This window comes from Arachis duranensis, chromosome 6 (genome assembly GCF_000817695.3).
Source record: "Arachis duranensis cultivar V14167 chromosome 6, aradu.V14167.gnm2.J7QH, whole genome shotgun sequence".
Lineage (NCBI taxonomy): Eukaryota > Viridiplantae > Streptophyta > Magnoliopsida > Fabales > Fabaceae > Arachis > Arachis duranensis.
Window position 1 is genome coordinate 17106598 of NC_029777.3, and position 13937 is coordinate 17120534.

Sequence of the window (13937 nt, forward strand, 5' to 3'; positions counted from 1 at the left end):
GCTATACATTTCACACTTTCACTTAGTTTAAATTGTAGCATGGACTAGATAGATTAGGAGCCTAAAATCGGGGAGTATTGTTTAAATGAATGTATTAGGTATTTAAGCGTACAGATATTTTTTTTCACCTTAAAATCAATGCTAGCTTAATCAATTTTGATCGAAAATTGAGTTTAAATAAACTTCAAGTAGATAAATAGATTTTTATATTGAAACAGATCCGTTTAAATTAAAAATTTGTTTAAATTGTTTTTATTGATTTTTTTTTCATGTGCATATATAAGGGAGGTAAGTCATTATTCATGTATTGAAGTGTACTTTTTTTTTTTAGTGACATATTGAACTGTACCTTACTTTGGCCACACACTCAACTTTCCGGTCGCACAGTTGAAAGAACAAGGTTTTAAAATGGCTTAAATATTGGATTGGATAAGATAGGAGAATGATTTTTTTTAATGCAAATAAAAAAAATTAAAATTAATATAATTGGATGAGTCACATCAAATATCTAAAGTGTTAGAATAAGGATGTTGGTGTTGAGATCAAGCGAGAATCCAGGTTCTACAGGAGGTGAACATAAAATTTCGAAATTCAACTTGGATTCCATGAAATCCGATTACATTTTAACGAGTTTGATCAACTGATTAAAGTTAAATTTAAGTATAGTTCTGACTTTATAAAAATAGTTTTAAATATAATGTTTTAAAAATTATAACATGCTTGGTAAACGACTATGGCCATTGGTTTCACGTTATTTTTATCTCTTACTAGTTTTGTACTTTTATTTCCCTAGTTTTCTTGGGATTTAGTCTCATTATTTATTAAAAACAACATAACCATTATAATTGATAAATAAAAATATATTAAGGTAACTTTCAGAAAATATAAGTGATAAAAATTATGTTTAGTAAAATTGTTTTTAATATTTAAAATAATTTTAATAAACATAAATATAATAAAGAATAAAAAATAAATATAGATGTTTATTAATATGTAAACTTATATCACACCTTTTAATTTTTTGATTTGGATCCTCTAAAGTTTGAATTTCACTTTAGAGAGTAAAGTATAATCTTCTACTATTGAATAATTTCTCTTTCATATTTATTCTTGGTCCCATCTATAAAATCAATGGTGAGAGATCACACGTGAAATTCAAACTTTAGAGAATCTAAATCTTTAATTTTTAAAGACATTAGATATGATAAAATATTGAACCTACTTTGGATTGGATCAAGGATAATTTTTCATTGTTTAGATATGTTAATCCAATCCAATAATAGATCTCAAAACCTTTTAATTTTGAATTTCATAAAATAAATGTAAACAAGATCAATTTAGTTAGTTTAAATTTTAAAATGTAGTTAATTTGGTTGCAACAAAAGATTAACTTAATCTGTATGCTGACTGAGAATCTTATCTGAATCTGTTTTTTTTTCTCTCTTATCCATTCTATTTCAAATTTGATTCCAAATTTTTCAACAAATATTCAACTATAAATATAGGTTCTCTCAGCATATAGCTACTCACACTTCAGCTTTAAATCTTAGTTACTTACTCATTAGTCATAACAAAGATGGGAATAAGAATGGCTTCTTATGCTGCGTTTCTATTGCTATGCATGGCTTTTATGAGCTTCACAATTGAAGCCATGAATGTTTCTTATGATGGAAGAGCTATCACTTTCAATGGAAAAAGAAAAATCTTATTTTCTGGCTCCATTCATTATCCACGTAGTACTGCTGAGGTAATTAATGCATAATCATAATTAATTATCAAATAATTATCCTGTTTGTAATTATTTACAAATTTTTGGTATAACTAATTATAATGCAAATAAAACTTATTATATATTAATTTTTTTTTGTTGTATTATTTATTATAACAGATGTGGCCATCACTGATCAAGAAAGCCAAAGAAGGTGGACTTGATGTTATTGAAACCTATGTCTTTTGGAACTCTCATGAACCTCATTATCGTCAGGTATATATTTTAATAATTTTCCGAAATAGAAATATTTATTTTTAAATATTTTGGTTTTGAAATTATATTTTCTTTTATTTTTTAATGCTAAATATATTCTATTTTGTTTTGTAGTATGACTTTACTGGGAATCTGGATTTAGTGAGGTTTATTAAAACAGTCCAAAATGAAGGTCTTAAAGCCATGCTTCGTATTGGTCCATATGTTTGTGCAGAATGGAATTATGGGTAAAATTATTTATATATTAATTTTACACAATTAAGCATAATATATTTATTATTTTGAATTATATGATCGATTTTCTTTTTAATTTTTTTAAATCTCTCATCAGTGGATTCCCAGTGTGGTTGCACAATATTCCTGGCATTGAATTTAGGACGAACAATGCTCAATTCGAGGTACGTCATATTACTATATTATAGTATTATAATTTTATTTAATGAAGTATAAATTTGAGTTCTATAATCTAATTTTTGTTTAATTATTTTTGCAGCATGAGATGAAAAACTTCACAACCTTGATTGTGGACATGATGAACCATGAGAAGCTTTTTGCATCACAAGGAGGACCTATTATTCTTGCTCAGGTTTTTTTTTTCTTTCTTAATTTTTATTAATTTATTTAATTTTAGTTCTTATGATTCACATTATAATAATAATAATATATTTTTTTTATTTTGTGTTAATTAACAGATCGAAAATGAGTATGGAAATATTATGAGTTCTTATGGTGATGATGGAAAAAAATATGTTGATTGGTGTGCAAACTTGGCTCAATCTTATCAAGTTGGTATTCCATGGGTTATGTGCCAACAAGATGATGCTCCAGATCCAATGGTAAATTATATAAATTTTTCATATTTTAATATATAAATATAACATTTTATTTTATTTTTATGTTATTTTAAAAAATTTAAAATTGTTGCTAATTAATTCATTGTTTTTTTTGTGCCCTAATAATACACAGCTTAACTCTTGCAACGGTTTTTACTGTGACCAATTTTATCCTAATAGCCAAAACAAGCCTAAGATGTGGACTGAGAATTGGACTGGCTGGTAACAATAATTTCTTGACTTATTTTTTTATTTGGTATTTTCGTTCATAATTTTGTGTTAGGTCAATTAATTTGGAAAATTAAATTATTATTTAATGCTTGAAATTATTAGGTTTAAGAACTGGGGAGGACAAATTCCACATAGAACTGCAGAGGATGTTGCTTTTGCTGTGGCAAGGTTTTTCCAATATGGTGGAACATACCAAAACTACTATATGGTAATTATTATTATTAATTGTTTTTTTTTATCTTGATTAATGCTTTAATTTAATCAATTTATAATCTATTTATTGTTTACAGTACCATGGAGGTACCAATTTTGGAAGAACTTCAGGAGGCCCATATATCACTACTTCATATGACTATGATGCTCCTTTGGATGAATATGGTAAGCATTTATAAGACATTATTAATTAATAATTAATTTCCCTGTTTATTATTATATATTAATTTTTTTTATATTTGCTTCTTTAGGTAATTTGAATCAACCTAAGTGGGGTCATCTTAAGAAACTTCATGAAGTTCTGAAATCAATTGAGGATGTTCTTGTTAATGGTCACCGGAGAGATGTTGAATATGGTAACATGGTCACGGTAAGATTTTACTTTTTATTATTTTTGTTAGATAATATTTTTTTTATTAAAAGTTACATTAATTAATTAATTAATTAATTACTTAATTTTGATTTGTTTATGACAGGCCACAATTTATAGCCATGGTGGAAAATCAGCTTGCTTCCTTGGCAATGCAAATAATTCATATGATGCTTCAATTAATTTCCAGAACAATCAATATAATGTTCCAGCTTGGTCTGTGTCTATTCTTCCAGATTGCTCTAATGAAGCTTATAGCACTGCCAAGGTAATTAATCAATCATTATTTTTATGATTTGATTAAAAATTTAAAAGAACAATTCTTTAATTAGTTATTATGAATATCTTCAGGTGAATGTTCAAACATCCGTAATGGTGATGAAGGAGAATGAAGCTGCAGATAATGATGATGAATCTTATAATTTGAAATGGCAATGGAGACATGAACCTTTTGAACAAATGAAAAATGGAAAGATTCTTGGTAATGTTGCCCTAAGTGCTCCTCAGCTTTTGGATCAAAAGGTTGTCACAAATGGTACCACTGATTACTTGTGGTACATTACCAGGTAATTAATAATAATTTCTCTTTAATTATATATATATATATGGTTGCTAATTTGCTATACTTAGTGTTAATAATTTTGTTTAACAAAATGTTTTATTCCTCAGTGTTAACGTTGATGATAATATTTGGACCAAGAAGGATGTTCAGCTCAGAATCAATACCAATGGTCACATACTTCATGCATTTGTTAATGGAAAACATGCAGGTAATTTTCATTAATTAATTATTTAATTATTGTTATTATTGTCACACTAATCATTCTTTAATTAATTAATTTGTGAATGTCTCACATTATCAGGTTCCCAATATGCTAAAAATGGACAATACCAATTCTCTTTTGAAACCAACGTCACATTGAAGGCTGGGACCAATGAGATTTCTCTCCTTAGTGCCACAGTTGGCTTACCAGTAAGTTAATTACATTGTTAATGCTTAATAATAATGGTTATTTTTATTATTAACAATAATTAATTAATTAATTAATTAATCTCTTTTATGTGTATAGAATTATGGTGCATACTTTGACAATGTGGAAGTGGGTGTTGGTGGTCCAATTCACTTGGTAACACACGATGAAAGTGGTGATGAGGTGGTGAAGAACATCACAAATAATGTGTGGAACTACAAAATTGGATTGCATGGTGAAAATGCCAAACATTATGAGATGAAAATGTCAAACATTATGAGAAGAACAGTCTTGGTTGGCTCAAAACAGGTCTCCCAACAGATAGGATTTTCACTTGGTACAAGGTAATCATTATTTACACACTTAATTACTTATTATTTTTTTATATCTTATTATTTATCTAATGATACATTTTATTTTATTTTATTTCAGACAAAATTCAATAGTCCAGTTGGAAATGATCCAGTAGCGGTGGATTTGAGTGGTTTAGGAAAGGGTCAAGCTTGGGTTAATGGCAACAACATTGGTAGGTATTGGCCAACTTATCTTGCTGATGATAATGGTTGTTCTTCAACTTGTGACTTCCGTGGTGCATATACTTCTAGCAAATGTGCTACGGGTTGTGGAAAGCCTACTCAACAATGGTAATTAATTATTTTTAATTAAATTTAATATTTTTTATTTTCATCATGTAAGATTATTTAATTAATTTAATTTGTAGGTATCATATTCCAAGATCATTCCTTAATGATGAAGAAGAGAATGAGTTGGTATTGTTTGAAGAGATGGGAGGACATCCATTTAACATAAAATTTGCCACAGTGACAATTGGAAATATCTGTGCCAATGCTTATGAAGGCAACACTTTGGAACTTAGCTGCCATGAGAATCAAGTCATTTCTGAATTCAAATTTGTAAGCTTTGGTCAACCACAAGGTCAATGTGGATCATTTACTAAATCCAAATGTGAAGCTCCTAATACTTTGCAACACTTGAAGAAGAAATGTCTTGGTAAATCTAAGTGTTCTGTTCATGTTTCTGAGAAAAATTTGGGAGCCACTGGTTGCAAGGTTGAACAGAATAGACTTGCAGTTGAAGCTATTTGCACTATCCCAGTCAATTATTATGCAAAGAAGAAATAGATTTTTAACTTAGGATTTTTTTTTAATGTTTGGTAGTTTAGTATCTTAAGAGTTTATGATTCTTACATCACCTTGATGTAAGTATCATAGATTAATAATTGAATAATATTATTTCTTATGATTTAATAAATAAAATTATCTTTATTATATATTTTTTGTTGTCTTTATATTTTTAATTTGTTATAAATTTAGAATAATATTTATAAGTTTGTTTTATGTATATTTTTTAATTTTAATAACTAAGAAAATAATAAAAAAAATAATTATTTATAGTCACACGAATATTAAAAATATTCAGTATATGAATAATATTATCAATATTTTATTATTCTAATTAATAAAAAATATTAATTAATCTCTCAACGAATCTGTCAACTAAAATAAAAATATATAAACTGAAGGCAATTATTTAAAAATCTTTCTAAGACCTTGACTTTAAAAAAAATTATAATAACCCTTAGCTTAAAAGAATAACCACCTTAAGATTAGGATAATGTTTAACCGTCATCTTCGTATTAAAATTTAAAGTTTCTGTGTTTAACCACCTTACACAATTTCTGTTAGGGTTTTTGTTTCTTTCTTCTTTTGTTTGATCCCAATTACGCTTCCTCTGATCTGAAAGATGCTCGCTTTTACCCCAAATTCTCATTTACATAGCACCACGAATCTACGCTAGCTCCGAATTCATCGTTCGAGATTCGGTTCTTCATCAAAGCCATGGCAGTGGAGAGTTCACAGGATTTGTTGAAGAAGCTCGAGTACTTGTCTCTCGTTTCGAAGGTTTGCACAGAAATGGAATCTCACACCGGAAACGCTGATAAGGTACTTGCTGAGTTCATCACCGAGTTGGGTCGAACTTCCGAGAACGTCGAAGAATTCGATGCGAAACTGAAGGAGAACGGTGCCGAGTTGCCCGATTATTTTGTCCGTACACTTCTCAAGATAATCCACGCTATTCTCCCTCCGAAGAAGGGTTCCGACAACGGCGACAGCAAGGGTTCGAAGCGGGACGGTGGTGATTCCAAGGGGAAGTTCAAGGCACAGGCTATTGTGGATGATAGGGACAGGGTTAAGGAGCTGCAGAAGGAGATTCAAGCTGAAGCCAAAGAAGAACAAGGTGGTGACAGAGACAGAGAGATAAACGGTGAAGATGGGGACAGAGAAACAGACAGAGGTAGAAGGGAAAGAATTAGCAGAAGGGACAGGTATGATAAATATGATAGAGATGAAAGGTATAGTGATAGAGATAGGAGTAGAAATATAGATATAGATAGAGATAGAGATAGAGATAAAGATAGAGATTATGATGATGAAAGAAAGGATTCTAGGAGAAGGGGAAGGGATAGAGATATTGATAGTGATAGTGGTAGCGATAATGATAAGGATAGATATGAGAGGCGGAGGTTAGATGGGTATGAAGATGAAAATGGTGGTTATGGCGAAGAAGATGATGGTGGTGGCTGTGGTGTTGAGAGGAAAGGTTGGAGGGAACCGATACATGGTGGGGGTGGTGAAGTTGAGTTGTATAAGATTTATAAAGGGAGGGTTTCAAGGGTGATGGATACGGGTTGCTTTGTTCAGTTGGAAGACGTTAGAGGGAAGGAAGGATTGGTGCATGTTTCGCAGATTGCAACTAAGAGGATTAGTAATGCGAAGGATGTGGTGAAGCGGGATCAGGAGGTTTATGTGAAGGTAATATCTGTTTCTGGTCACAAGTTGAGTCTGTCAATGAGGGATGTTGATCAGCATACTGGCAAAGATCTTCTGTTGAAGAAAAGTGATGAGGACACATTTTGGATTCAGGATTTAAAGGATGGGGCAGTTGCAAGGACGGGTCTCTCAGGTATCGGGATTGTGGAGGAGGATGATATGGGTAAATCACGGAGGCCTTTGAAGAGGATGAGCTCTCCTGAGAGATGGGAGGCAAAGCAGTTGATTGCTTCAGGTGTTTTGAGTGTTTCAGAGTACCCAACTTATGACGAGGAGGAGGATGGGCTGATGTATGAGGAGGAAGGTGCTGAGGAGGAGCTTGAGATTGAGTTGAATGAGGATGAACCGACATTTTTGCAAGGGCAGAGCAGGCATAAAATGGATACATCTCCTGTCAAGATTTTCAAAAATCCAGAGGGTTCTCTTGGTCGTGCTGCTGCCCTCCAGTCTGCACTTATAAAGGAGCGTAGAGAAGTACGAGAACAGCAGCAGCGCACCATGCTTGATTCTATTCCAAAGGATCTCAATCGTCCTTGGGAAGACCCTATGCCAGAGTCTGGTGAAAGGCATCTTGCTCAGGAGCTTAGGGGTGTTGGTTTGTCAGCCTATGATATGCCAGAATGGAAGAAGGATGCTTATGGGAAGACCATTACTTTTGGGCAAAGGTCAAAGCTTTCTATTCAAGAACAGAGGCAGAGTCTCCCAATTTACAAGTTAAAAAAAGAATTGATTCAGGCTGTCCATGATAATCAGGTGTTGGTGGTAATTGGTGAAACAGGCTCAGGCAAAACTACTCAGATCACACAGTATCTTGCTGAAGCAGGTTACACCACAAGAGGTAAAATTGGATGCACTCAACCTCGTAGGGTGGCTGCAACGTCAGTTGCAAAGAGAGTGGCAGAAGAGTTTGGATGTCGATTGGGAGAAGAAGTTGGTTATGCCATTCGGTTTGAAGATTCTACGGGACCAGATACTGTAATCAAGTACATGACCGAAGGTATGCTTCTTAGGGAAATACTGGCTGATGAGAATCTCTCACGGTATTCTGTCATAATGCTTGATGAAGCCCATGAAAGGACCATTAATACTGATGTTCTTTTTGGACTGCTTAAGCAGCTAGTGCAGCGTAGACCTGAGTTGCGATTGATTGTCACATCTGCCACTCTGGATGCAGAGAAGTTCTCAGGATATTTCTTTAACTGTAACATATTTACTATACCTGGGAGAACTTTCCCTGTGGAGATTCTTTATAGTAAGCAGCCAGAAAGTGATTACTTAGATGCAGCTTTAATCACTGTCCTACAGATCCACTTGACAGAACCTGAAGGAGACATTCTTCTCTTCTTGACTGGCCAAGAGGAGATTGATTTTGCTTGTCAATCTCTCTATGAAAGAATGAAGGGATTAGGTAAGAATGTTCCAGAACTGATAATATTACCTGTTTATAGTGCCCTTCCTAGTGAAATGCAGTCTAGGATATTTGACCCTGCTCCTCCCGGGAAAAGGAAAGTGGTTGTGGCAACTAACATTGCTGAGGCTTCTTTGACTATTGATGGGATATTTTACGTTATTGATCCTGGGTTTGCAAAGCAAAATGTTTATAACCCAAAACAAGGACTTGATTCATTGGTGATAACTCCGATATCACAAGCTTCAGCCAAACAAAGAGCTGGACGTGCAGGGCGTACTGGACCTGGAAAATGCTATCGCCTATATACCGAGAGCGCATATAGGAATGAGATGCCTCCCACTACGATTCCTGAGATTCAAAGGATAAATCTTGCAATGACTACTCTCAACATGAAAGCTATGGGAATAAATGATCTTTTGTCCTTTGATTTTATGGATCCACCATCATCCCAAGCTATTATTTCAGCCATGGAACAGCTCTATAGTCTTGGAGCATTGGATGAAGAGGGCCTATTAACCAAATTGGGGAGGAAAATGGCAGAATTTCCCTTGGATCCACCTTTGTCTAAGATGTTACTTGCCAGTGTGGACCTTGGATGTAGTGATGAGATATTGACGATAATTTCCATGATTCAGACTGGCAATATTTTTTACAGGCCTAGGGAAAAGCAAGCCCAAGCAGATCAGAAGAGGGCAAAGTTTTTCCAGCCTGAAGGTGACCATCTCACACTGCTTGCTGTTTATGAGGCTTGGAAAGCCAAGAATTTTTCGGGACCATGGTGTTTTGAGAACTTTGTTCAATCTCCATCATTGAGGAGAGCACAGGATGTCAGGAAACAGCTTCTCACCATCATGGATAAGTAAGATATCTATTTACTGCTACTAAATATTTTAGCTGCTTTGTTTACTTGTTTGCTTGTTTGTTTGTTTTCTTTCTAATTGTAATTTTGTACAAGGTTCTAAATGTTTCTGCAGATATACTGTTTTGTAATATAGTGAAATGTTTAGAGGACATCAAATGTTTCGAAATTGGGCTTCTTGTTAACATATTCTGCTGTGAATTGCAGCATAAATCTTGCCATTGGTCCTCTGCATATAATTTTGCTGGTCAGATTGAATTATATTCTGAAATTTGAATCATCATCTCTGATATGCAGGTACAAATTGGATGTTGTAAGTGCTGGAAAAAATTTTACCAAGATCAGGAAGGCGATCACTGCAGGATTCTTTTTCCATGCAGCAAGGAAGGATCCCCAGGAAGGCTACAGAACCCTTGTTGAGAACCAGCCTGTATATATCCATCCAAGTTCAACTTTGTTCCGGAGACAACCTGGTTGGGTCATCTACCATGAACTTGTTATGACTACTAAGGAATATATGCGTGAGGTCATAGTGATAGATCCTAAATGGCTTGTTGAATTGGCCCCAAGATTCTTCAAAGTATCAGATCCTACAAAGATGAGCAAGCGAAAGCGTCAAGAGCGGATTGAACCACTTTATGACAGATATCATGAGCCAAATTCATGGCGTTTGAGTAAACGCCGTGCTTGATATGCAATTCATCTTCTTCCTCTTAATGCAATGTATTGCGTAGTGTTTACACTACATTTCTGTTTAGAAGTAAACTTGCCCTCAGTCCTGATATGATGATGCAGGTGTAAATTTTGACCCTTAATTTGTAGTAACTGTAAATGATGTATATAGGCATATTTACTAAGTTGTAAACTTTATGGGTTCCTGAATCAAAGTCTAAGTTGTAAATTATGTTTGGGTAAATTCATGTTTAAAGCAGAAAGCTGAAGTTGAATCCTGCAAGAACTTGGCTGCACCGCATTACGTTTAAATTCGATTTATTGCTATTATTGTATCACTACGCAACTTTATGTGACAGAAATATATGTTACTGTTACTAATAATTGTTAATATGATTTTCTTTACCGAGGCATTCACTAATTATTATTGTGGTTGACAATAAGGTTTTTGAGTTTTGACTTGTCCGATACTTGCATTGGTTCATCTGTTGTACCGCAAAACACTCCCCAAAGCATTTTGCAATGTAGTATAGTGATATGAAGGTATAATAACAATATATATAATGAATTGAAAATGTTAAAAAAATCAACAAATTTTAATAAAATATTTATTTTTATGGTACTCTTAAAATGTATATTTAAAACACAAATTAACAAGATTCTAAAAACTAAACCACACAACTACAATCACTCTTTTTCTTAGTTACAACTGTACCTTTTTCAATAAAAACAATTGGATTCCACTAATGCTACCTACTGAAATTGAAAATATTTGATTCCTTTATATATACATATTTATTAAAATAAAATTGGCAAGTTGATTATAGATCTCTCTGATCTCAGACATTATTACACGGTCAGAACAGTAACAAAGAAAAAAACATAGTAGTACTTGTAACTAGTAACATGCCCAACCGACATAGGTTCCATTTTTGGATCTTACTCTCTTTGAATCACACCTTCACTTGGTACTCTCCACACTCATCGGTGTCAGTGATTTCTCACCTGTAAGAAACGAACAAGGAAAAAATGGGTTCTGTTTCTCTGAAAATTGGTGATGGAACTGCCAGATTCAAAAAAGCAACACTCTGTTCTTCAGCTGTGAACATAGTTATGATCTTCTCTGTCATAACCACAAATCTTTTTGCTCTTTATGCTTTCACTTCTTCACCAAAACACACTCAGATTCTTCACAACAACAAGAACATATCCATAATCTCAGAACAAGTTTCCATTATACTGAGAGAGATTAATTTGTCTCAGAAGAAACTTGCCCAGATGGAAAAAGAGCTCCTTGGCTATGAAAGCATTGATCTTTCAAGACCCAACATTGCAAATGAGTTGAAAATGTTCCTGCAGCATCACCAGCTACCTCTAGGCAAAGATTCAAGAACTGGGATCACTGAGATGGTTCCTTCTGTTGGCCATTTGTGTGAGAAAAATTCGGACTTGTTGTCACAGTACATGAGTTACAAGATCAATGCTCCTTGCAATGATGATTGGAGTGTTGCACAGAAGCTGATTGTGAAAGGGTGTGAGCCATTACCAAGAAGAAGGTGCTTTTCAAAGACAGTTTCAAAGGTAGGACTTAACCCTTTTCCCAATTCTCTTTGGAACCCTTTTGTTGTTGGTAGTAGTGGTAACAAGAGTGTTAATTGGAGTGGACTTAATTGCAAGAGTTTTGAGTGTTTGAAAGGGAAAAAGTTGAGTAAAGAATGCATTGATTGCTTTGATTTGGTTAAGAATGGTAATGAGAATCAAAGGTTTGTGAAGGTTAAGAGTAAGAATGATTTTCTTGTTGATGATGTTTTGGATTTGGGAAGTAGTAATGGAGGTGTTAGAATTGGTTTTGATATTGGTGGTGGTTCTGGAACATTTGCAGCTAGAATGGCTGAGAGGAATGTTACTGTGATCACTAGCACTCTCAATGTTGATGCACCGTTCAGTGAGTTCATTGCTGCAAGAGGGCTTTTCCCTCTTTACTTGAGCTTAGATCATAGGTTCCCTTTCTATGACAATGTGTTTGATCTGATTCATGCTTCAAGTGCAATTGATGTTGTTGGTGTTGGAGGGAAGATAGAGAAGTTGGAGTTTTTGATGTTTGATATTGATAGAGTTTTAAGGGCTGGTGGTTTGTTATGGATTGACAACTTCTATTGTGCCAATGAAGAGAAGAAACAAGCTTTGACAAGGTTGATTGAGAAGTTTGGTTACAAGAAATTGAAATGGGTTGTAGGAGAAAAGGTTGATAGTAGTGGATCAGGAAAATCTGAAGTTGTGTTGTCTGCTGTGCTTCAGAAACCAGTTAGAGCATAATGCTCTGCGCTGGAGTTAGTTCTGGTTATAGAATTTGGATGCTAGTTGTTTGATTAGGACATAGATGAAAGGAAGAATACTCTTGAATCTTGGTTCTGCTATATCTTTTTCACATATAATTTTGTGTGAAGAATTGCTTCTAAAGAGTCATCAAAATCCCATTTGAAGTGAGAATAGAATAAATATTTGGATTTAGTTCTGGTCTTTTCATATAATCTTATTCTTCTGTATTTGGATACTAGTTGTTTTAGAGTTATTTATGATTCTAGAAAGTATTAGCAATGAAAAGTGAATTGTATCAAAATTACAAAGTCAACTAAAGTCTACTATTTTTCAGTTACAGTTCCTTTTGTTGAAATGCAATTGAATTGACATGGCTATGAATGTTTTTGCATCTAAAAGAAGTGGTCCATTTCCAAATGCCTTCTAAGAATGTGATTCATCAATCATCATCCATTCCCTTCTGGATATTTTTCCAACAATTAATTTTTTCATCGTTCATGTTATATATACACAAAAATCAATCATTCGGATAAAATATATATTAAAATATAAAATACATATTGAAAATGTGTGAAACAATACAAATATATAGTAACTGATTTAGTGACTAATTTTTTTTATGTAACAGCATTTTCTGTTTTTCTATTCCCAAAATTTGAATTTGAGACAATTAGTTAACAGGACAAGAATATCCACCACATTTATAGGAGGTTATATTTAGGTGTCAAGAAGAGAATAAATATTTTACTACCAATAACAAATTTCATGTTGAATTGAATTCATTTACAAGTTACAACAACCCTATGAGGTAACATTACAAACTAGTAGAAATTTGCACAACACGATTATGACCCATGAAACATGGTCAACAGATGCAAATGGTAAAGCAAATTTATATCACCTTTTTTTTTTTTTTCCTTCGGGAGTACATCTACCATATCTAATACAAGCAAATTACCTAGTAATCCACTATTTTATTAATAAAACATTTGTAAAAGTAATAAATATTACATTACTCTGCATAGTCATTTTTTTCCTCTCTTTATAAATGGTTTCAGATTTTAATCTTAAACATAACAAAAAAAAAATATAAAAAGAAAAATTATTCACCAAATCTTTTCCAATTTCATTATTTCTCTTGGATGTTTCGTAATTTATTTGTTAGCAAGTTGTAGTGTGTATCTTAATACCTTAAACATCTGTTGGTCAATAATGAAGGGCA

General features: G+C 33.1%; 3 protein-coding genes across 3 annotated transcripts; all 3 read left to right on the forward strand.

Annotated features, from left to right (window-relative positions):
- Positions 1–1588: 1588 nt before the first annotated feature.
- On the forward strand, positions 1589–5744 carry LOC107493204 (beta-galactosidase 15-like). The gene is given in 18 exon segments (XM_052262977.1): positions 1589–1747; positions 1889–1984; positions 2099–2211; positions 2316–2382; positions 2478–2570; positions 2677–2820; positions 2951–3039; positions 3151–3256; positions 3339–3426; positions 3513–3631; positions 3738–3899; positions 3983–4197; positions 4301–4401; positions 4495–4604; positions 4702–4875; positions 4878–4946; positions 5035–5246; positions 5324–5744. Coding segments are annotated over 18 exon segments (2538 nt in total).
- Positions 5745–6262: 518 nt separating this feature from the next.
- On the forward strand, positions 6263–10734 carry LOC107493269 (probable pre-mRNA-splicing factor ATP-dependent RNA helicase DEAH5). The gene is made up of 2 exons (XM_016114372.3): positions 6263–9724; positions 10022–10734. Exons 1-2 carry the CDS (start codon positions 6462–6464, stop codon positions 10413–10415), a joined length of 3657 nt encoding a protein of 1218 aa, XP_015969858.1. The 5' UTR covers positions 6263–6461; the 3' UTR covers positions 10416–10734.
- Positions 10735–11231: 497 nt separating this feature from the next.
- Positions 11232–13052, forward strand: LOC107493268 (probable methyltransferase At1g29790). Its single transcript, XM_016114371.3, has one exon. The coding sequence runs from the start codon at positions 11426–11428 to the stop codon at positions 12710–12712; it is 1287 nt and encodes a 428-aa protein (XP_015969857.1). The 5' UTR covers positions 11232–11425; the 3' UTR covers positions 12713–13052.
- The last annotated feature ends 885 nt before the right edge of the window (positions 13053–13937 follow it).

Bases quoted from the DNA above. Each gene is read 5' to 3' on its own strand.
- LOC107493269 (XM_016114372.3), top strand. From the start codon at position 6,462: ATGGCAGTGGAGAGTTCACAGGATTTGTTGAAGAAGCTCGAGTACTTG. The intron at 9,725-10,021 runs GTAAGATATCTA...TCTGATATGCAG, and splicing joins CTTCTCACCATCATGGATAA to GTACAAATTGGATGTTGTAA.
- LOC107493268 (XM_016114371.3), top strand. From the start codon at position 11,426: ATGGGTTCTGTTTCTCTGAAAATTGGTGATGGAACTGCCAGATTCAAA.